The sequence below is a fragment of the Capricornis sumatraensis genome, chromosome 21, assembly GCF_032405125.1.
Source record: "Capricornis sumatraensis isolate serow.1 chromosome 21, serow.2, whole genome shotgun sequence".
Classification (NCBI taxonomy): domain Eukaryota; kingdom Metazoa; phylum Chordata; class Mammalia; order Artiodactyla; family Bovidae; genus Capricornis; species Capricornis sumatraensis.
Window position 1 is genome coordinate 64,269,371 of NC_091089.1, and position 21,164 is coordinate 64,290,534.

Consider the following 21,164-nt stretch of genomic DNA (forward strand, 5'->3'; position numbering starts at 1 on the left):
GAACAGAAAAGTGTTTCTTTTTGCTAATAAACTTATAACTGAGATTCATTATGATCTTTTGAGGTCTGCCCTATACACAAGCCACATGTCTCATAAAAGGGAGAATTCTGAAGGACTGTGTGGAGACCCGGGGCACGCTCCTTGATCTTAGTCTCTTGCCTTGGCATTTTGAAATTCTGCTCAGGGATAAGGTACACAGTTGAGATCCTGTTCATGCATTCGACTCTAACGCGTCCTTGGCTCCTGACTGACGGAAGCCCTCTGTCTCGAGCGGCGATGCTTCGTCTGAGGCCAGGGAGCGCTTCCTACCCGAGGACCGTCAATGTCGTGTTCGCTCTTGCTGTCTGAATACACGGCTGCACAGTGCTCGAGTGCCTTGGGGGAATGCTTCAAACCTCGACCCGTGGGATGGTCATCCACGGGTAATGATGCCCCTTACGTGCCATCCTGGGGTCAGGCAGAGCTGAGGGGCTCATGCAGCTCAGCTTGGCTTCTAGAAGGGACTATGCCCTGACCGCTGGATTTACCCGGGAGCCTTCAGGCTTCATCAGGCAATATCTGCTGCTCTAGGACTAGACAGACAGACCTTTCAGTAGCACAGCGGTTGTCAAACTTTAACCTCCAGATCTCTTTACACTCCTAAAAATAACTGAGAATCCCAAAGAGTTTTTTTTTTTAAATGTTGCTTATATCTATTGATATGTTAGAAATTAAAGCTGAAAAAATTCTGAAAAACTCATTAACAATAATGGAACCATTACATAGTACCATGGATAACATACGTTTATGAAAAATAACTTTTCTAAAGTGAAATAATACAAAGAGAAGAGTAGCATCATTTTTCATTTCTGCAAATCTCTTTAACATTTGGCTTCATAAACGACTGAGCGACTATACCACCACCACCACCACCAAAGTCTCTGGAAAACTCCACTGTGCATTTGTGAGAGATTAACAGTGAGAGGAAGTGGTGTCTAAGCACTATTATGAAAATAGTTTCAACCTCATGGACCCCGTGAAAGGACCTTCGGGCTGCCAGGGGATCTGTGGGGAAGCTCAGCTTCAGAGCAATGAGGTTCTCAGGCGAGACCAAGGAGGCCACTGCTGCGGTCCCCATTTCTGTCACTGAGTCTCTCAGTCGTGTCTGACTCTTTCGGAGACCCCGTGGACGGCAGCCCATCAGGCTCCTCTGTCCATGGGATTCTCCAGGCAAGAACACTGGAGAGGGTTGCCATCCCCTTCTCCAGGGGATCTTCCCAACCCAGGGACTGAACTGGGTCTGCTTCACTGCAGGCAGATTCTTTACCACTGAGCCCTGGGCTCCATATTTTTAGCTGAAGCTGCCTTCTCTCTCTTTAACTGAAATCACACAGAACTGCTGTGACTTGACTGTTTTGGAAATCTACAAAAAATTCAATTTTATATGGTTTAACCTAAATCCTAATGGAAACAATATAGATAAATAAACTGATTTTCCTCAGTGTTGCCGATTGTCCTGACTACATGCAGAGAAGAGGTGTCCCGACTGACAGTTAATCTAATCAGTTACACTGATCCCACTCCTGACAGTGGTCATTGTAGCCGAGTGGGCCTGGATTCAGAGGTTCAGGGCAGAGCTGTCCCGAGAGAGGGCCTCGCATCTGGACACTCAGACCTCAGGCCGTGCAGGCAGGAGCTTCGTCACCGCTGGCTTTAGGTTCGCGTTTACCGGAGGCCCTTGCCTCTCTTCCGCCCTAGCCCGTGGCTTTGACTTGAATTCTTACTGCGTTGCCCGGATGCAGTCGAGGACACTCGAAAGATGCTTTGGAAATAACCTCTCTCTTGTCCTTTGTTCCAGGCCCACAATGGAGGCCCTGCGACTGGCGAATTCTGCTTTTGCAGTTGACCTGTACAAACAGCTGTGTGAAAAGGAGCCGGCGGACAACATCCTCTTCTCTCCTATCTGTCTGTCCACCTCTCTGTCACTTGCTCAAGTCGGTGCCAAAGGGGACACAGCAGATGAAATTGGACAGGTAAGGCCCGTAGCTTGCCTCTGCTTTGAGTAGGAAAGAGTAATAAGACGCACCGGCAGTGCCTGGGGAAAGGCACTGAGGCTCTGTGGTCAGGTTTGCTCAGGGCTGAGTGTTTTCCCACTTTTAGTACTCTCTCAGTTTGCTTTTGGAGAAGGACATGGCAGCCCACTCCAGTGTTCTTGCCTGGAGAATCCCAGGGACGGGGGAGCCTGGTGGGCTGCTGTCTCTGGGGTTGCACAGAGTCGGACACGGCTAAAGCTACTTAGCAGCAATTTACTTTCTAAATGTGAAAGCTCATTAGTCTGGCCTGCAACCCACGTTTAGAACAGGCACTGTGTTGTGAGGAGAACCCAGGGATTAACTAGACAATCAAAGCATTTCCACTAGCAAGTGGCCTTTGACAAGTCATGTGACATCTTTCTACCTGTTAGAATGTAAGTGTCAATCAAAAGGATTTTTGTTAATGTTCCACTGCAATTTTGTTAATGCTCCGCTGCAGATACCCGACCAGGAAGGGCGTATGCCTGTACCCTCTGTCTTAGGCACAGACTTTATTTAGAGCCTCGTGCTTTATATTAGCACGCAGGCTCCACTGTATCTTAGAGTTTATTCCGCCCTATTCTATGTCCCTACTGGATAGATAGCATGTATCCATGCTTCTTTCAATGGGGATTTTACGCTTGAGATTGAGTGGGACTTGAAGAGGAAACTTCCTTTGTGGGGAGAGGAGCTTCATCTCTTCATCTCTCTTTCTCCCACCGCACCACCCTTACCCCACCTCCCTCTCCTCATCCCTCACCTACCATTAGAGAAGAGACGGAAGAGAGCACTTCTGGTCCTGCGCCTGCTCCTGGGTGAGAGTAAAGGCCCTTTCTGCGCTTGCTGTTGTGCTCCTACAGCGGTTACCTGGGTTCTTTAGCTTTCTGATCTGTTTGCTGTTCAGTAGGCATGACAGTCATGTACCACTTTGGACCAGCCACTTCGACCCTGCAGGGCTGAGGCTGTGTGACTCATGGGTGCAGCGTGCCCATAAGTGATGTCACCCGAAGTGTGGCATCAGGTCAGGATGGGGAGAGAAGCACTTTATCCTGATGTCATGTTTTGGGCACCATGGAGCCGAGAAGATGCTGGGTTATTGGTTGGAACCAAAAAGTTAGGGATAAAATAAAAGGCTTTAAGCCTTCCAGGAAATAGCATCCTGGTTTTAAGTGGCTTATTACTATAAAAATAACTGTTAACATTTTGAATCCATATAATATTTTAGATGTTTTACAGATAGTGTCTGTAACCCTCACAGCCATTTAGACAGCTAGGTGTTGTCAGCCCATTTTGCAGAGCAGAGAGTGAAGTTCTGAGAGTTGGGCAAGACATTTCTAGTAGGTACAGGCTGGGATGAAAGGCCAGACTACTAAACCGTAGGCCGTAGATGGCACGGAGCTGCCTACCTTAAATGACATCAGCACATTTGGCACTAGTTAGGACACCGAAGGAACTCTGGAGACACCTGTACCCTGGAATCTGACACTTGCCTAGTGATTGTCTCTTGGCATTAATGTCTCTCTTCTTGTCTTTGAATTGGGTAGAAATTTTAACCTACTTTCATCTTTTCCAAGTTTGGAGAAAAGCATAGAGGCATCATTCTGAAGAAAGGGCAAATTTTCCTTGTAGTTAAAGCAAGAGACGAGTACCTTTATGCCGGTGTTTCTCACCTGGGGACAGTCTGCCCGTTCCCTCTCACCCTCTCAGGGACACTCAGCAATGACCGGGGGCACCTCTGTTGCCACGGTGGAAGAAGGCATGCTACTGGCGTCCGGGGTGTCGGGGTGCCCTAGCACTGCCCCCTGCGCCCCTCCCCCTAGAATTACCCCGTCTGAACTGCCAGCAGCGCTAAGGTTGAGCAGCCGTGCCTTCTGGGAACTACAGAGCACGTGGTCTGTGTCAGACGGTCAGGCCCCATCCCCAGGAGGCTGGCCATCACCGTGTGTCCACTGCCAGGGAGCAGGCAGCGCTTCATGGGTGATGGGGATTTTTTTCTTCACAGGTTCTTCATTTTGAAAATGTCAAAGATGTGCCCTTTGGATTTCAAACAGTAACATCGGATGTCAACAAGCTGAGTTCCTTTTACTCCCTGAAATTAATCAAACGGCTCTACGTAGAAAAATCTCTGAATCTTTCTACAGTAAGTGGCTCAATGGAATTAGTAAGATTCAGCTGTTTACCAGGGGTAACATTTTCTCATGGTTAGACCAACGACTTTTTCTAGATGCTCATTTATGGTTTATTTAAAATAAATTAATCCCAGGGGAGAGGTTGAATACAGTGGGAATCAATTGCAGTCACATATTTTAACTTACAATACAGAGGAGCCATGAGCTTCCTTTTCCCTCTCAAACACCGACACACCCTACCCTTTGGCTTAGCTTCCTCACTGAGAGAGGTGGAAAATGGGGTTATTAACTCTCTAACAAATGCATCTCTGTAGATGTAAGACAGCCCGTAATTTAAACCTCTTTCTCCTTCAGCGTCAGGGCAGGTGACCTGGGGAGATTTTAGGCTCTTTACCTTGCTTGTTCATGCACACAGTGTTCTTCTGATGTTTCCCAAAGTCAGTAAGAAAAATAATGATTGTGTGAAGTGACAGTTTTCATCAGCCATGGACTAGCTTTGTTTGTTTTACCAGGCTGGTCAGGTGGGTGTCCATACAAGGCTGTGGTGGTAATTCTAGCTGTTTCTTGGAGGAATCATATAAAGAACACTGAAATATCCTTAAATTTGATCCAGAGTGTATCATAATATTTTAAAAGTCTCCACTTGAAACACGTAGCCAACTTCCTCAACTACAGAGATGCTCATTCTCTACTTTAGTAATATCGAGTTCAGTTTGTGTTTGGATGGTCAGAATTTCAAGCTTTCTGACTCTTGACTCCCAGTTAAATATTTTGCCCTAGTTTTCCTGTCTTCAGGTAAGGGTTTGTTATTCTGGCAAGGATCTTCTGAGGATGTAGATCGCTAGATACTGTTGAGAGTTTCTTTTTGTTGCTTAAAGACACACACACACAGCCTTCTCCCAAAATAACCTGGGAGAATTAAAGAGATATTGAGATGTGAGTTGAGGCCCAAGAATGAAAACATTTAAAACCTCCCTGGTCCTTCAGGATGCTTAAACACATTCTGCTGCTGGCAGCGAAGACAGTGGAGGCCCTTCCTCTCCCAAGGTCTCTGGAATGTTCTAAGCTCTGTCAGTAAATGGTAACTCTTAGTCCCAGGGTTGGGTTGCAATGAACAGAATCCAACTGGCTAAGGCTCTGACTGCTCTGGAAAAAATCCAGGAAGTCCTGTACTCAGAAGTGAAGTGACATGGCATTTAATCAGTCTGTGTTTAGTTTGGTTGAACTTCCATTCAACGTTTCGAATTATTTCAAACCAGGAGTTGCAAGCAATTTTTTAAAAGAGTGCTTTCCATTGCTTCTGCGGGTTGTATGTCATCTACAGATTTACTAGTAACAGTACACACAAGTGTGGTCTGTGGAGGGCCAATTGCGTCACAACTGCCTGGTGTTGAAAATGTGTATCCTCGGCTTTGGGTCACTTGAATCAAGATCAGCAGGGATGGGGTTTAAGCTTTTGCATCTTTAAGAAGCATTGTAATTAGAAACACTGCTCTGTTCTTTGCAACACTGTTTCAGACTTTAATGTGCAGGTGAGTCATCTGGGAATCTTGTTAAAAATTCAGATTCTGATTCAGTAGGTCTAGGGTGGGGCCTGAGATTCTGCCTTTTTCCCTAAATATTTAAAAATTTACTTGGCTGCGCTGGGCTTTAGTTGCTGCATGTCAGCCCAGTTCCCTGACCAGGGACTGAACCCAGACCCTCTGCACGGGGAGCGTGGAGTCTTAGCTGCTGGACCACTGGGGAAGTCCTGAGATTCTGCGCTTTTAACAAGGCCCCAGGTGACGTTGCCCATCTTGGTCCTTGGACCAGACTTTGAGTAGCAAGCATCTTTACAATCTTTATTTCAGTGTGGGTTAGGTTTTTCTTCTCATAGAGTTCCCTTTTCCGTGCATTTCTTCCATTCTAAAGCATCATATATAAATGTTCACCTTTGCGTTTCTGAAATTGGAATTCATATAATTGCTGTGCGCCTTGACCGTAATGTTTCTTTTCTCCCCAAAGAAAGAAACTGATGGAGGCATTTAATACTCGTATTGTCTTAGAACTGAACAAATGAAGCAAGACAAAGAAAATTCACTGGTTTTTACGCGGTTTCCATTTATATTATGTTACAGATTTTGAAAGGGCATCCATAGTAATAGACATTTAGAAGTCCTTGTGCTGGAATTGTGTAAGGGCACAATGGTTTGACTTCAGACGTTAAGGACTTTGTGATTTTATGAACTGGATGTTTTTTAGGAGTTCATCAGCTCCACCAAGAGACCCTATGCAAAAGAGATGGAGACTGTTGATTTTAAAGATAAACTGGAAGAAACGAAAGGTCAGATCAACAACTCAATTAAGGAACTCACAGATGGCAAGTATCCTTCACTTATCCTGCTATAAATCACTAAGTAAATCGACAGGGTCTTCTCATGAGTCTGCTAAGTATAAAATTGAACATCTGGAGGGTTCTTTGAATGTTTTCAGTACACGAGCCGAATTCTTGTGCACCAAGCCATTTCAACCACGCGGGTTTCTGGGTGTCTCCTGCCTCGGTCACGAGTTGGTGGAATTCCAGATGCTTCGGTTTAGTCTGCCTTGTCATGTTCCCAGACGGGCTGCCGCAAGCCCTCCTGGAGCCCCAGATGTGCCTCTAACAAAGCACAGCTTGGGGCAGTTTCAGAGGCTGGTTTTTCAATCAGGAAATGAAGGGCTTGGAATGCAAACTGATTATCCTCCAAGCTACTTTCAGCTCAGAATTCTACAAATTTATTAAGGAAAAAAGGACAAAAGGCCTTAGGTCATCAAAAAGACATGTTGAAAAAGTGGAACAAGACAGACCACCATGGTGGAACCTTGTCTCAAGCCTCCATCCCGGTCGACCCTCTAGACGGCCCAGGCCCTGGGTCTCTAGCAGCACAGCTCCTGCCTCTTGCTCAGCGCTTCTCTGAGGCCTCTCCCTTTCCTGGCTCCTGCCTCCATGAAAATTCTCTGTGAGTTGCCTTCCTTGCTAAGAAGGAATCGGAGCTAAGATGAATTTGGGTGCCAGTCGGTGTTCACGTCCCCCTGCCCCCGACACAAGGAGAGATCTGCGGGGGACACAGAGCCTCGCTGGGTTTTCGGGTGCTTTGGGCTCCCCGGAGCCTGGGGAGGGACGTGTTTCCGCAGCAGAGGCCCAGCGCCGTGAGGTGGCCCCCTGGGCACTCTGACTCAGGAGTGGCAGAGCTGTTACTGTGACCACAGGCCCAGCGGTGGGGAGGACGTGGGCTGGGAGTCGTTCAAGCCTAGATTTAAACCCAGACACTGCCATTATTAATGGAGGGATTTGGACATGGAGTCTCAGTTTACTGTACAATGGAGCATATATTGTCTAACTTAAGCTTCACATGGCCGTGTGTGTGTGCTAAGTCACTTCAGTTGTGTCCGACTCTTGTTGATAGGTGCTTGTTGTTGTCTAGTTGCTAAGCTGTGTCTGACTCTTTTGCAACCCCATGAACTGTAGCCTGCCAGGACTGTAGCTTCTGTCCATGGGATTTTCCAGACAAGAATACTGGAGTAAGTTGCCATTTGTCTCCTCCAGGGGACCTTGCCAACCCAGGGATCAAACCCACGTCTCCTGCATCTGCAGGCGGCTTCCCGACCACTGTGGGAAGCGCATAGCCTGCCCACACACACACGTGCACATCGACGTATATTTGTTATTGAAGTGAACTTTCTTTGAGTTTGTATACAAAGAAAGATCTGGTCTAGGTAACACTAGGTTAGGCACAATTTTAAAATGCATACCTGAAGAAGAGCTCCTTTTTAAATTGCTGTGTAAGTTTTGCTTTAAAAATTGTTAACAAGTTGCATTTCGTCTCCAGCGGCCTCCGTTTTAAAATCTTCAGAAGTTTGAATTTTTTCCTGGAGAAGGTAGTTAAGTGAAAAAACTTCTGAACTTGAAATCAGAAGCTTGAGTTTTATTTAAGTCAACGCACTTGAGCTTCCGTGGTGGCTCAGACAGTAAAGAATCGGCCTCCAGTGCAGGAAACCCTGGTTCGCTGATCCCTGGGTCAGGAAGATCCCCTAGAGAAGGAAACGGCTCCTCACTCCAGTATTCTTTCCTGGGAAATCCCAGGGACAGAGGGGGAGCCTGGTGGGCTACGGTCCATGGAATCTCAAAGAGTCGGACATGCCTGAGCGTCTAACACACACACCCCCCCCACCATTAACAAGCTCCCTCCTTCTTTAGTGAGGCTGTTACATAGAACACCATCACCTAGAGCTGGCAGGATGGGTTACAACATTTGCAGGTCCCAGTGCAGAATGAAAACACAGGGCCTTTGCATAAAAACCGTTGAGAATTTTAAGATGGCGATGAAACCCGTGCAGGCCCCTGCATACCTGGCCACAGCCCGGGGAGGGGGTCTGAGCCATGGTGCCAAGATCTAAGAGATTAAGGCAAAGAAAAATCTTTTGCAAAGACATCAGTGCTAATCAGAAGCAAAGACTTTAAGGGTTTGCCACCATCGAACTGTTCTGTGTGTCGAGGGCTGAGCTCCGCGGTAGTTGCAGCTGTTCTGAGCCCATGGTGGGGATTATGGCTGACCTGGAGGCAGACACACCGGCAACAGGGCAGTCTGAGGAGGAGGGGTGGGAGCCTCAGGGTAAAGAGGAGAGCTCTGTCCAGGCATCAAACGTGCTTGGCAGCTGGGTGAACCTGGAGAGCCACGTGGCCTCTCTGAGCCTCAGTGTCCTCATCTGTGAAATGGGGATGATGACCTTTGCCCTCCAGGATCGTCATGAGGGAAGTGAGATAGGACACGTGACAGTCTGAGTGCAGGGCTGGGTAGGAAATAAGGTTTCTGGCATTTTTTTTTTTTTTCCCACGAGCACAGGCTTTGGAGTCACAAAGAACTGGCTTTGAATCCTGAATTCCCCATTGCTCACGCATCGTGTTGGGCAAGGGACTTAACAGGGAGTCTCAGCTTCCTCATCTGTAAAGGGGGAGACGTGCAGGGCACCGCGCCTTAGTGTCCAGCATGGCCTTCCTCAGCGCGGTGGAGACGCCACGGCGGGGGCTGTGCTTTCCTCCTTCCTGCCCTGCTCCCTGTCACCCTCCTCCTCAGGTCTCTTGGAGAGGCTGGGTGTGGCGGGATGGAAGGAGAGAAGGGATCCTTTTGAAATGAGATGGGCTGGGCTACCAAGCCACATTATAGGTGTGGCTCTAGCCAGTGAGTGGACTTGTGTGTGGACATCAGAGGTGGTTTGGAAGAATAACCCTGTGCAATTTGTGGTTTCCTAAAATTTTTTGCAGGCCAATTTGAGAACATTTTAGCTGACAACAGTGTGAATGACCAGACCAAAATCCTTGTGGTTAATGCTGCCTACTTTGTTGGAAAGTGGATGAAGAAATTTCCTGAGTCAGAAACCAAAGAATGCCCTTTCAGAATCAACAAGGTACGTGGGCTGCATGGGGCAGACAGAGGATCCCAGCTGCCGGTCCAAAAAGTTACAGCCACGCAAGGGACCCTGGGGATTCACTCTGATGAGGGCAATTAAGGCACAAAAGGTGATCTTTTCCCAAGACAGCTGCCAGGGGTGAGTGTAGGAAAAACTCCATAATCCAGAGACTCGCATTCTTTTTCTGGGATGTCCTTAGGGTCTGAGTAAGATTTTACAGAGCTTGTAATAGTGTGTGGTTAGTCGCTTAGTTGTGACCAACTGTTTTGTGACCCTGTGGACTGTAGCCCGCCAGGCTTCTCTGTCCATGGGATTCTCCAGGCAAGAAGACTGGAGTGGGTTTTCATTCCCTTCTCCAGGGGCTCTTCCTGACCCAGGGGTCGATCTCAGGTCTCCTGCATGGCAGGCAGACTCTTTACCGTCTGAGCCACCAGGGCAGCCTTATAACATAGTGGTTAAATCTAAATCACCAACCAGAAAACAGCTATAGATGTTTGGGGCCGTTAATAAGAAAGGAAAAGAAAAGAAACAAACTAAATCCCAACGTCAGAGGTCTTTGGATCATCACGAAACATAACCATTTGGGAATCCTATTCAGGTTAATAAACTCCTCTGTGATCTCATTTCTCACCCGTTAGCAGTAGAGTACATGGTTCTGATATTTTAATTTAGAAAGTGCTTTGAGGTGCTTGCTGACCGTGAAGGAGAAAGCAGAGCTTGCTCATCTCCAGGGCTGGGAGTCATTATGGAGTAGAGTCACGAGCCTGCGTTGCAGGGAAGTACAGTTTCAATACTGCTGAGTGAGTGATGAAGTCCTAGACCCGAGACTGGAAAACTGGCCCTTTCGTTGTGAGGTGGGAGACAGTGGGCCTCTGGGCTGGATGCCTGGTGTTTGTCACGTGGAGTAAAGCTGAGCTTTTGTTCTCCCCCAGACACTCCCAAGGACAAAGGGAGTGGCAAAAGCTGAGCCCTGCTAAAGCAGAGAGATAAGGTGCCCACTCCTGAGGTCAGGGAAGTCTTCCCTGTCTGCACGAATGCAGGGAGGCTTCTTGGGGGTCGAACAGGGAGGCGACCTCACCCCATTATAAGCGTGGACACACACCCATAGACCGTTGCGGTGGGATCCATTTTAGAAGAGAAGTTGTGCATGGATCTTGGGGAGGGTCCCTGGACCAGTCAGGTGTGAAGAAAGAAACAAGGTGATTGGCCAAAGGGAAACAAAGACGGGGGCGGGGGGACTGTCGCGCGTGAGCGACTTGCGTCACCTCCTCACTCAGGACGTCTCCGGGGGGGTCTCTGCCCAGCTTCCGACTCACCGACGCCCCCTCACTGCAGAGGCGGCCGATACCCTTTCTCTCTGCGTGTGCATCTCTGCTCTGCTTCTGAGGAAGATAAACTGTTTTCCCGTTCGCTCACCCATACATTGTGGTGTGTCTCTAATAATAAACATGGTACCTGTTTTTATAGTTTTTGCCGCCTTGAAACATTCTTGCTTTCAAACAGGGGCAAGAGCCAGGCCTACTCTTCTTCTAGCCTGTAGCCCCTGGTGGTCTAGCGGCTAGGACTCTTGGTTTTCAGCTGGGTTACCCGGGTTTAATTCCTGGGCAAGGATCTAAGATCTCTCTTCAGGACCGCTCACTGTTCTCCTGCTGAGAGCAGGTAGAGGACCTGGGAAACTCCAGACATTCATAGGGTGGTGCGATCTGGTGTCGCTGGATGAGATCTGGCTTGATTCAGAACTGCTCATCAGTCAGCAATATAGTGGAAGGAGTTCATTTACCCTGCAGCCCTGTGACGGACTCTAGTTCTCAGGTCTCTCCTAGAAGCCACAGCTGTTTAGCCGCTCATTCGTCTGACTCCTGGCGACCCCGTGGACTGCGGTGCACCAGGCTTCTCTGCCCTTCACATCTCCTGGACTTTGCTCAGACTCATGTCCACTGAGCTGATGTTGCTGACGGTGCTTCTCACACCAGCTGCAGGGCCAGCCCAGAAAGTCATCAGGGTCTTGCAATGGCGAGTGAGTTCACCACGAGCTCTCGTGCTGATCAGGCTCACGCCTGTGTTTTCACATTTGTTAGTGAGTGTTTTACAGAGGTGGGTAGGGCGTGTGCAGCCCCTTTATCCTTGTTAAATCATAAAGCGAGGTCAGGTCAACATCCTGGAGTCTTGGGCTCTAGAAAGAGAATTAATAGGGATTTAAAATGCCATTGATCTCTCAGAGGTTCATCAAATGAAACACGATTCAAGGCTGTGTGGGGCTACACCCTGCTTTTGAATGAACAGGCTATTACCTTTGCTTTGAGCTGCTTTTGTCAGCTCCTAAACTTTCGGGTGATGCTGCTAAAACTTTTCCCATGCCCTTCCGTCTCATGTCTTTTAAGGGCTAGACTAAACTAATGAAGTTATATTATTAAACGTTTAGTATAATGCCTCTGCTGACGAAGCTGAACACACACACACACGCACTCACACACAGGCGCACACACACGCATACACACACATGCACCCGCACGCACACACGCACACGCGCACTCTGCATTTTCTGGGATGGTCGTTACTTAGGCTTATTTTCAGAGACACGTCTTAATTTATATCTTAGAAAATGGGATTATTGTTTCCACAGTCAGTGCTGAAAAATGAAATGGATTACAGTTTTTGACGATCACAGTTTTTGTGAATTCAGAAACGATTAGTAATCTAAACTAATGGAGATTTTTAGACAAATCTGTATCTTCTTTAAGAAATGGAAGAGTCACCAGTTAATTGCAAAAGTAGTATTTTTTTAAAAAATCATAATGTTGTTTTTGGTTATATGTAGAGGCAAAGTCTTCAATTATTTAATAACAACCAAATGTTTAATGAGCAGTTGTTCTGTGCTGGGATACGCCAGGTATAGACATGGCTCCTACTATGACTGTGGCCCAGAGGCGGGGACTGTCACATGCACACATACTTCTTTTCTGAAGCGCTTCCCCTTTTTCGGCATTTACACGCTGCTGTTTAGTTAGTTTCAGTTGTCCTGGGTCTTTGGTGCTGCCCTCGGGCTTTCTCCGGGTGCACAGTCTCCGCACTGTGGGCTCCTCTCCGTGGAGCACAGGCTCTGGGCTCGGGCTTTCTCTGGGTGCAGTCTCCGCACTGCGGGCTTCTCTCCGAGGATCACAGGCTCTGGGCCCTCGGGCTCAGGAGCCGTAGTTCGCGGGCTCTAGGGCACGGGCACAGGAGATGCAGCGTGAAGGCTCAGTTGCTCCATGGTGTGTGGGGTCTTCCTGGGCCAGGGATCTAACCTGCGCCCTCTGCATTGGCAGTGGATTGTTATCCACCAGGAAAGTCTCACACACGTATTTCTAACACCGTGACAAGTGTTAAAATGGATACATATAGAAACAGTGGAACAAGGAGTCTAGCTGGCTTGAAAATAGCTCTGGGTAAGGCTCAGCTTACTGTTGAAGATGCCAGATAAGAACTGTCCTATTATTTCTGTGGACTTGATGTTTGAAATTTCCCCCCAAAGAAATTCAGTTAACAGGCAAATATCCCGTGAGAGGTATAAACCCAGACAATAAGTTGGACTAAATTGCTATCAGTCTTTACTCCCTAGTATGAATTAATTTTTCTTTAGAAAATGAGTCACCTCTGTGGCAACAAGGTCAGATATTAATGGGGACACAGAGGAAAAAAGGCCTGGGATGCTGCCTGGAGAGAAGGACTGTGTGATAGGAGCTGTAAAGGACTTCGAGATAATTTTATTTGTAATCATTCTTAATTTTTAAAATTAGGAAATATTTCAAGTGTACAGTAAATTATGGAGGATAATATAACAAGAACCAATGAACCAACAAACACCTTTGTAAAATCTTTATATTTTGCCGTTTCCGATATTTCAAAGGAAAAGTGTAGCCAGAGTTGCCCTGTCTTGCGTAGCCCCCTCCCCTCCCCTCTGCAGGGCCCCACTCCTGCCTCCCACCTTCCCCCAGAGGGATGGCCATCCTGAGACCTCCAGTTCCCTCATGCTGCTGACAGAGAAACTGAGACCCAGGGAGGCTGCAGTGATTCCCTGAACGTCACGGCATCTGTTCATGTCACATCTGAGACCGAAACCCGAGGTCCCCATGTCTAATCAGATTGGAGCAAGAAGAGGGGGGGGAGGGGTGACGGAACTCACAGGCAGACGGAGGGCTAGGCCAGCGTGGTTTTGTTCTGCTATGTGCTGACTTCTCCGTAATAGGCATTTTATGAGGAGAAGCTACATAAATGGATATGCGGGTGTGTGCTGGAGTTGACTTTCAAGTGAGCTCCACCAGCAGTGGTTGAAAGACCTCACAACTACAAGCATCTATAAAGCCTAAGTTAATGTTTGCTTGTATTGCCAGTCAGTCCATCTTATTTTTAAAGTTTTATATATGCAAATCCAGGATTATATTATGTATAATTCCTGTAGTTATAAAGCACATGAATAACTTTTCAGAGGAAGTCATAAACTCTTGACAGGACTGTGTCTGTCTGTGTGGATCCCCCTGCCGCCGCTTTAAGCCACGACGACTTGAAGCTATATTAGGAACAAATTTATGTGCTGTGTGTGTGTGTGTATATATACACACATTGTGTGTGTGTGTGTGTGTGCGTGCGTGTGAAAAGCAGGCGGAGCAAATTTCTTCTCCTTTTACAGACAGACACCAAGCCGGTGCAGATGATGAACATGGAGGCCACGTTCTGTATGGGCCACATCGATGGTGTCAACTGTAAGATCATAGAGCTTCCCTTTCAGAACAAGCACCTGAGCATGCTCATCCTGCTACCCAAGGACGTGGAGGATGGGCCCACGGGCCTGGAGCAGGTGAGGAGGGCGGCGGGATGCAGCGCGCACGCGCAGTGGCGCCAGGAGGCGCTGGGCGGCCTTGAGCGGCTGACGGAGGGCGCCCGGTAACCTTGCCCAATGGGCTCCAACGGTTTCAGGGTTCTTTTGGGGTTTTCCTCCTCAATATTAAAACAGTTAATATTTATTTGGTACTTACAGTGCGCCAGGAACTGTAAATTCACGCACGCACTGGTCATCCGATTCTCACGGCAGTCGCAGGAGTTAGAAACTGTTCCCCCGAGTACTGAGTTCACCAGGGGACGCAGGCACAGAGGGCTGGGTACGTGGCACGAACGCGTGCCTGGGGCGTGGAGTCGGAGTGTGAGCCCGGGAGCTTGGAGCCTGCGCTCTTTACGTTCCGAACGCCAGGCGGTGCTGCGCGCTGCTGTCACCCAGGCGTGTCCACTCTCTACGACCCCATGGCCTGTGGCTCAGCAGGCTCCTCTGTCCGCGGATTCTCCAGGCAAGAAGACTGGAGTGGGTTGCCGTGTCCTTCTCCAGCGGATCACCCCCACCCAGGGATCGAACCCAGGCCTCCCGCATTGCGGGCGGATTCTCCACCGTCTGCGCCCCCGGTAGCGCCTCTTTGAGGAACCTAGGATTCGCTTCTTTATTTCCGGCCGCTCAGTTACTCCCTGATGCGGTGGATGGGCCAGCTTGGTCTCAACCTCCCTGCTACTTTGGTTCTCATTATGTTTTACCTGTTACTGTATGAACTGAATCATAACTCCTGTCTCCATTTTCCTTCTGTTCATTCTCTCTCCTTTTTATAGCCCAGCAGGTTCCTCTGTCCCTGGGATTTCTTGGGCAAGAATATTAGAGTGGGCTGCCGTTTTCTTCTCCAGGGGCTCTTCCTGACCCAGGGGTTGAACTGGCGTCTGGTGCATCTCCTGCATTGGCAGGCAGGTTCTTTAACCACTGCACCACCTGGGAAGCTGTGGTCTTAATAATTTGTGTTAAATGAAACAGTATCCATGAAGAATACTTATCATAGATTAGCAAGAGAGTCCAATGGTTCCCTCCCCCATTAGAAAACAAGCTGATGATCCGCTTGTGACCTTGTCATCTCCCTGATTTTTATAGGTTTCTTATGAGTAACTTCAGTGCAGATTGTCTCATGTAGTAACAGTCAAGATATTATTCTCTGTTTAACATGTACTTCTCCTCTAGCCAGTGCAGAGACTGGAAGGGCAAGGAGCAATTTAAGATTTGCTCAATGAAGAATTTTAGGACTAAATCATTTTATGCATCATTGCATACCCCTCATTTTAAAAATAACCAACTGAAATGGATGCATTCATCACCTATGGTTTTAAAGAATGACCTTAGACAGTTCAAATTCTCATTTTGAAGGGTAACTTTAGCTTAAATTTATTAAATCTGATGCTCTGCCTAGGGCATGAATATTTTAGGTTTCCTAGTAGAGGAATTAAAGTAAGCTTTCAGTAAATATAACGCGTGAACAGTCTTCTAATTTCGTATTTATGTCACCATTATCCATGCATCATCATAAACCATGGATTCGTCTCTGTAGAGCTCCTCTATTAAAAGAAATGCTCTCATACGTTTCAGAGCGAAGGGACCACTGTCCTGAGGTGTATGGGAGTATGACGCTGGGTGGGTTGGTGGCCATTTTTAAGAGAACCTCATCACATCCCTAAACTGCAGAGTCGGTTCTGTCTTTGATGGACCATCTGTACTGCTTCCAAATCAGGTCCTCAGTGATGCTGTATGCTTTTAATCGAGCAGGATCTTTTATAGTTGGAAATTAAAAAAATAATTTCCTCTGCTTTTTGTTCTTCAGGTCGAAAAACAACTCAACTCAGAGACGCTCTTGCAGTGGACAAATCCCAGCATGATGGCCAACGCCAAAGTCAAACTCTCTATTCCAAAATTTAAGGTGGAAAAGATGATTGATCCCAAGGCTAGTCTGGAAAACTTAGGGCTGAAAAACATCTTTAATGAGGATACCTCTGATTTCTCTGGGATGTCAGAGACAAAGGGAGTGGCCCTCTCAAATGTCATTCACAGAGTGTCCTTAGAAATAACTGAAGATGGTGGGGATTCCATAGAGGTGCCAGGGTCACGGATCCTGCAACACAAGGATGAGTTCAATGCCGACCACCCCTTTATTTACATTGTCAGGCACAACAAAACTCGAAACATCATTTTCTTTGGCAAGTTCTGTTCTCCTTAAGTGGCAGAGCCCGGGTTAAATCCACCCAACTTCTCTGCATCTAGAGAATCATTTTCTGAATACGATAAATTGTTAATACTGCTGGATCAGGAAGCCACCGGTGCACACCCCAGTGGACCTTTTTTCTAATCCTTCTTTTGGTTTTTTATTTTCCCTCCCACTCCCTTAGAAGATGGTGCTTTAAGGAATCACCTTAGAGAAAAAAATTCGTGTTCATTATTTGTCAGACAATCCAGGGTTATTGGCAGGAACACAGTCTTTCTCAAAGAAAATTCCTCTAGGGAGGATCTAAAGAATTTTTATTACCAAAGCTTAGCCTTCCCTCTCTGGGATGCAGAATGTACTAAACGTCCTCTTTTTTCTGGGACATGGGCGCTGCAAAGCTTTCCTGGCATGAATGAGACTTGGGGGCAGTACATCCACAGCTCCTTATGCTGAACATAAGGGACCAATATTTCCTTCAAAGTCTGACTTTGGGGGGATTTTAGAAAGATAATATGTCGCATGTACTGTATGTTATGGGGTTCCACTGACAGAAACTGGAACCTCACCCTATAAAATCAACGCCTTAATATTTCTGCCATAAAATGTAGAATATTGGCACAAAGCAAACAAAGACACTGGGGAGCCCCAAATGTCAGGTTTCGCTGCCAAATGGGCATGTCTCCTGCTTACGAAACGACTTTGTTTTCAGAACTTTTTGGACTTTTGGAGAGTTGGACCTGCGGTAACCAAGCGGCAGCACCTCAGTGGGAAGTTCAGGTCTCAATAAAAATCCGCCTTAGGGCAGCACAGCGGGTTAAGCAGAGTTCTCCGTGCCATGCAGCATGCCCATCACTTGTCTGTCTCGCACATATTGTCCACAGTGTATATGTGACAGTTCTAATCTCCCAGTTCCTCCCACCCCACCCCTTCCCCCCTTGGTATCCACTAGTTGACAATACCGTATCCTATATTTGAAAGTTGCTAAGACAGCAGATCTTAAGAGTTCTCACCACACTCATGCAAAGCTGTAAGTGGGTGAGGCGATCGATGTGTTAACTCACTTTATTGCGGTGGTCATTTCGTAATATATTACAAATATTCAATCATTACATTGTCCACCTTAAACTGGCGCAATGTTTTATGTCAAGTGTATCTCAATGAAGGTCAGCAACAGCAGCAACGGGAAAGATTTAACAGATTTGCTGCAGAATAAATGATTTAAGCCTAACTTAAAAGAAATCAATTTCACTTTTGATAGAATGCCCACCTGTTGCTGGGTTGGTGAGAGACCACTGGCAGGAAACTCTAACCGACTCAAGCTTGTGGATGTCTGACCGCCAGGGACTTAAATGCATCCGGACTCTCACAGTAGGCAGTAGACGAATGCTAGGGTGTTGCAGGGGCTTGCGTCCTTGCTGTGCTTTAGTGGGACGGGGGAGGAGCTTAATGCTGTTGGGCGGGCAACTGAAAACGCTCCGGCTGCCTTTCAGTTACTGCGGATAGCTAGTCGGTAACGCGTAACAATAGCATGTACTCAAAGATGTTTCTGAGAAGTTACCTGTGTCACAAGTCCAAGTGTTAATTCACTGCAGAAAGAGGGTGGCTGGGAGGTTTGAATTTGGAAGGACGGCAGAACTTCCCCACCCCTCCAAACCCCCGCCGGCTTCCTTGTAAATAGGTTCAACTTTCTTCTTGCTCTGAAGGCTCAGTATTGAATTCCTTTTATGCTGTTGAAAATAAAATATTATTGAATTACAAGACTTGCTTTTTTCCATGAAAGCTGGATTTTCTATTTTGAAATAGAACCAAGCCAACCACTGACAACTGTCTTTTTGCGGGGAGGATTGAGGCAGAATGAACAGGAATCGGAGCAATGACTGCCCCTATTTCCGGTCTCCCTTCCTTCCTGCACACCAGCTCTTGCTTCCTGCTTCTATCCCCTATCACCCCGGGAGGAAAGGACCGGGGAAATGGTTGATTAACTTCCAACTCCATAAAAGTGTTTGATGACACCAGGGGCCTTGTAGGAGGCTATGGAACTTCCCTCCAGCCTTTTCCACCTTGGGCTCTGCCTCAAAATGTAATTTTATCAAGTAAGCTGTGTATGCCTAAAATGTTTTCTTATTGAGTACTCTTCCCATCCCCAGTGTCATGCACATTGTTTTAAATCAATTACCATGTCTCTGAACCTAATATTCAACACAGCCCTTTTCCTGTCCCTGCAGAGTGCTCAAATAGAACATGTCTCCTCTTGCAATAAAAGCTGAGTGCCTGCAGAGTGCTCAAATAGAACATGTCTCCTCTTGCAATAAAAGCTGAGTGCAAGAATGGACAAACGCCCCGCGTTCTCAAAAGGAAAAGGCCATTTGGGCAGGATTTCTGGGTGTGGCACTCTTGGCTCATTATCCATGTTCTCTAGACTGTGAGAAGGGAAGTGGGGGGTGGCCTTGAAACAAGCTTCAGGGTTATTTAGAGGAGGGGAGAGGTCAGTGCTCCTTCAAGCCAAGTAAGTGTTCAGGGAATGCAGCGTGTCTCCTTTGGGATTGACTGTTGCCAGGGAGAGTTGCACCCGGCGCCCGCAGTGCTTCTGAGCTGCCTGGTGATGGCTGTGCAGAAGAGCAAAGCATCTGCAGGGACTTCCTGGCAGTTCCGCGGTTCCAGCTCCACAGCTGCACTGCTGGGGCCGTGGGTTCGATTCCTGGGTGGAGAGCTAACAGCCTGCACAGCTGAAAAATTAAAAAAAATTTGCATGCATGTTTACACACATGCATCCCTGGGGATGAAATCACTGAGCCATAGACTGTTCAGGGCTCAGCTTCAGGCGCTGCCAGATGGTTTTCCAGTGCGTTCTACCGCTGCTTCTCCGTCTCTGTTACCATTGTTATCACATCATTACTGTTAGTGATTATTTTTCCCAACTGTGACTCTTATCAACTCCACTGTCATTCTTGGAGTAATTACGAGCCAGGCACTGTGCTAGACATGACATGCACTATAATTCCGCTTCCACAACAATCCTGTGAGGACTCGTCCAAGGTCAGAGGAGCAGAGGATCGGAGACACCGGGAAACGCGTGGAGCACAGAAGGCGAGAGAGGCGTGCTGTTAGAGGCGGAGCCTCAGCTCTCCGATTTCAGAGCCTGTGTTTCTAGTGAGTTGTGCTGTTAGAGTCGAAACCTCAGCTCTCTGATTTCAGAGCCTGTGTTCATAATTTCTGTGCATTTGGTTATTAAACATTTTTCACTTGGTATTATACGATATGGCCAGGTGGCTCAGTGGTAAAGAATCCACCTGCCAGTGCAGGAGACGTGGGTTTGATCCCTGGGTTGGGAAGATCCCCTGGACAAGGAAATGACAACTTGCTTCAGCATTTTTGCCTCAAAAATTCCATGGACAGAGGAGCCTGGTGGGCAACAGTCCAGAGTCTCAAAGAGTCAGACACGACTAGGTGGCTGAGCATTCACACATTACATGATATTTCTTATATGTGGAATCTTAAAAAATGGTACAAATAGTCTTAAAAAACAGACTCACAGACACAGAGAACAACCATGGGCACCAAAGGGGAAGTGGTGGGGGGTGACTGAGGAGTGGGGATGAACACCCACACGCTACCAGGTGCGAAATGCATGACCAACCGGAAAGGCACAGAAAACTGGGCTCAGTACCTCCTGATGACCTATAAGGGGAAAGACTTTGAAAAAGAATATATACGCGAAAAAGAAAATACATAGCATTTATATACACATCTGAACCACTTCGCTGCACCCCTGAAACCAACCCAACATTGTAAATCAACTATATTTCAATGGAAATTTTTAACAAATGCCTTCTGTTTACATTAAAATGAAATATTATGTTAAATATAAGACAAATGAATGTAGATAAAGAGAAACCTTAGCTAAATATTTACATAATAAGCAAGTCTTCTAGGAATGTTTACTTTTTGAGCATTCCTGGTTAGCTAATATATTTTTTTGAAAATTCTGAGCTTTTCCCTCAGGGGTCATATTTGGTCAACTGTATGCTATTTGCTATTAACATCAGATTTGAAAAGCTTCTCTTTTTTAGTTTTAGCTCTTAGACCTGAAACTCTTCTACAACATTCTTGCCCTCAGCCGCACCCCGGTCCGGGGAGGATTCGGGAGACGGGCGGTTCCAGGTTCTGTGGCTCCTGTCCCCATTGCGTCCTCCCCAGGACAGCGGGGGCTGCTCCAGTTTGTTAGGGCTTTCAAGGGAGGGGATCAAAGTCTTCCACTGATAGTAAATGATTATTCCTGACCCAGGTCCTGCTGCAGAAAGAGTTCAGTTCAGTTCAGTTGCTCAGTCGTGTCCGACTCTTTGCGACCCCATGAATCTCAGCACGCCAGGCCTCCTTGTCCATCACCAACTCCTGGAGTTCACTCAAACTCATGTCCATCGAGTTGGTGATGCCATCCAGCCATCTCATCCTCTGTTGTCCCCTTCTCCTCCTGCCCCCAATCCCTCCCAGCATCAGAGTCTTTTCCAATGAGTCAACTC

General features: G+C 47.2%; 1 protein-coding gene across 1 annotated transcript; it reads left to right on the forward strand.

Annotated features, from left to right (window-relative positions):
- Positions 1 to 1,844: 1,844 nt before the first annotated feature.
- SERPINB5 (serpin family B member 5) lies at positions 1,845 to 16,659 on the forward strand. Its single transcript, XM_068993961.1, has 6 exons — positions 1,845 to 2,012; positions 4,054 to 4,191; positions 6,422 to 6,539; positions 9,462 to 9,604; positions 14,274 to 14,441; positions 16,267 to 16,659. The coding sequence occupies exons 1-6, from the start codon at positions 1,845 to 1,847 to the stop codon at positions 16,657 to 16,659; spliced, it is 1,128 nt and encodes a 375-aa protein (XP_068850062.1).
- The last annotated feature ends 4,505 nt before the right edge of the window (positions 16,660 to 21,164 follow it).

Bases quoted from the DNA above. Each gene is read 5' to 3' on its own strand.
- SERPINB5 (XM_068993961.1), top strand. From the start codon at position 1,845: ATGGAGGCCCTGCGACTGGCGAATTCTGCTTTTGCAGTTGACCTGTAC. The intron at 4,192-6,421 runs GTAAGTGGCTCA...GATGTTTTTTAG, and splicing joins AATCTCTGAATCTTTCTACA to GAGTTCATCAGCTCCACCAA. The intron at 6,540-9,461 runs GCAAGTATCCTT...AATTTTTTGCAG, and splicing joins AATTAAGGAACTCACAGATG to GCCAATTTGAGAACATTTTA.